General features: G+C 43.4%; 1 protein-coding gene across 1 annotated transcript; it reads right to left on the bottom strand.

The window, feature by feature from the left end:
• Positions 1-815: 815 nt before the first annotated feature.
• On the bottom strand, positions 816-1303 carry LOC307174861 (large ribosomal subunit protein eL21-like; the record flags this gene model as incomplete). Its single annotated transcript, XM_079899319.1, has 1 exon — positions 816-1303. One exon carries the CDS (start codon positions 1301-1303, stop codon positions 887-889), a length of 417 nt encoding a protein of 138 aa, XP_079755445.1. The 3' UTR covers positions 816-886.
• Positions 1304-1552: the final 249 nt, after the last annotated feature.

Below are 1552 nucleotides of genomic sequence, written 5' to 3'. Positions count from 1 at the left end.
ATAAAACTTATTCCAAGTTTTTTATGAGTACATTATGTAAAGTGCTTAGAATGTCACATAACGTATTGGATGCTATAGAAATACTTATCATCAGTTTAAATAAAAAAGGTATTCTAGGGCTTCCCTGGTGGCGCAGTGGTTGAGGGTCCACCTGCCGATGCGGGGGACGGGGGTTCGTGCCCCAGTCTGGGAAGATCCCACATGCCGCGGAGCGGCTGGGCCCGTGAGCCATGGCCGCTGAGCCTGTGCGTCCGGAGCCTGTGCTCCACAACGGGAGAGGCCACAGCAGTGAGAGGCCCGCGTACCGCAAAACAAACAAAAAAAAGTATTCTAGTTTTTAACACTTTTCTGAGCCCTGCTGCATGAAAGGTCTAAACAACGCAGAACTAGCATGTAACTAGTTTAACAATGTATTTTTAAGTAGTAGGCTTCAAAGTTAAGTTCCTGATCCTCAAACCCAGCTACTTAATTTATGATGCAATTATGAGTAATCAACTTTTCCTGAGCATAACTATAACGCAACAGATAACCTTTCACTTATTTATTTTAAGTCCTTTTTTCATAGGAGTTTAGAGACTATTTTCAAACTAGTACAAATATTTTATAAATACTATCCGACAGTTTATTAACCAGTGGAGTAATTACACAACAAACTACCTCACATCTTTCAGGAAGAAAACCCACTAAATTTGAAAAGTAAAGACGTCACCCTCTGAATTCGGACACAAAATGTGCTTTAAATATTTGTTTGGGGGAAGGGACACACACTTCTCCTCAATTAAGAGAAACATTTATACAGTCTAGTTCTTTTCTTTTCTTTCCACCCATCATGCCACGAATTCATAGGGAATGGGCTCCAACAGTTCAGGCTCCTTTCCATTGGTTCTCACGAAGTGCGCTTCTCTGGGTGGTACCCAGAGAAAGGTACCCAAGTACCTTTCTCTTTGGCTTCCTTCTTTTTCTGATCATTTTCCTTCACCCGTTTCAGGAAGCTATCTCGGCTCTTAGGGTGCTTAATATGCTCGATACGCACATTAATTCTCTTGGCAAGAATCTTGCCCTTAACTTGTTTGTTTACGATGATGCCAACAGCATGCTGGGTAACATTGTAGACTTTCGCAGTTTTGCCATGGTAACATTTGTGGGGCATTCCTTTTTGAACAGTGCCCATTCCCTTGATATCTACAATATCACCTTTCTTGTAGATTCGCATGTTTGTGACCAAAGGAACAACTCCATGTTTTCTAAAAGGCCTAGAGAACATGTAGCGGGTGCCCCTCCTCTTTCCCTTTGTGTTGGTCATTTTGGCGAATTACTGGAAGATGGTGGTTCCAGCTGAAAGTGTATGTGACTCTTGCGCCACAGATTCTGCCCCTCCAAGAAGAGGGAAGCTAAAGGGGATGGTCACAGGAGAGAACAAAGCTGGGCTGGGACCGTGTTCTTTTTCCTTTGGGGCTACCACTGGCCCCTTTTGCCCCAACGCTTGCTCATAAGTCATCCGGTTTCCTTTTCTAGTCTGAGTGACACTGTGACGTGAACTGACTTAGAACAA

Source organism: Stenella coeruleoalba (assembly GCF_951394435.1).
Source record: "Stenella coeruleoalba genome assembly, chromosome: 16".
Classification (NCBI taxonomy): domain Eukaryota; kingdom Metazoa; phylum Chordata; class Mammalia; order Artiodactyla; family Delphinidae; genus Stenella; species Stenella coeruleoalba.
This window is presented reverse-complemented; position numbering and strand designations above follow the sequence as displayed.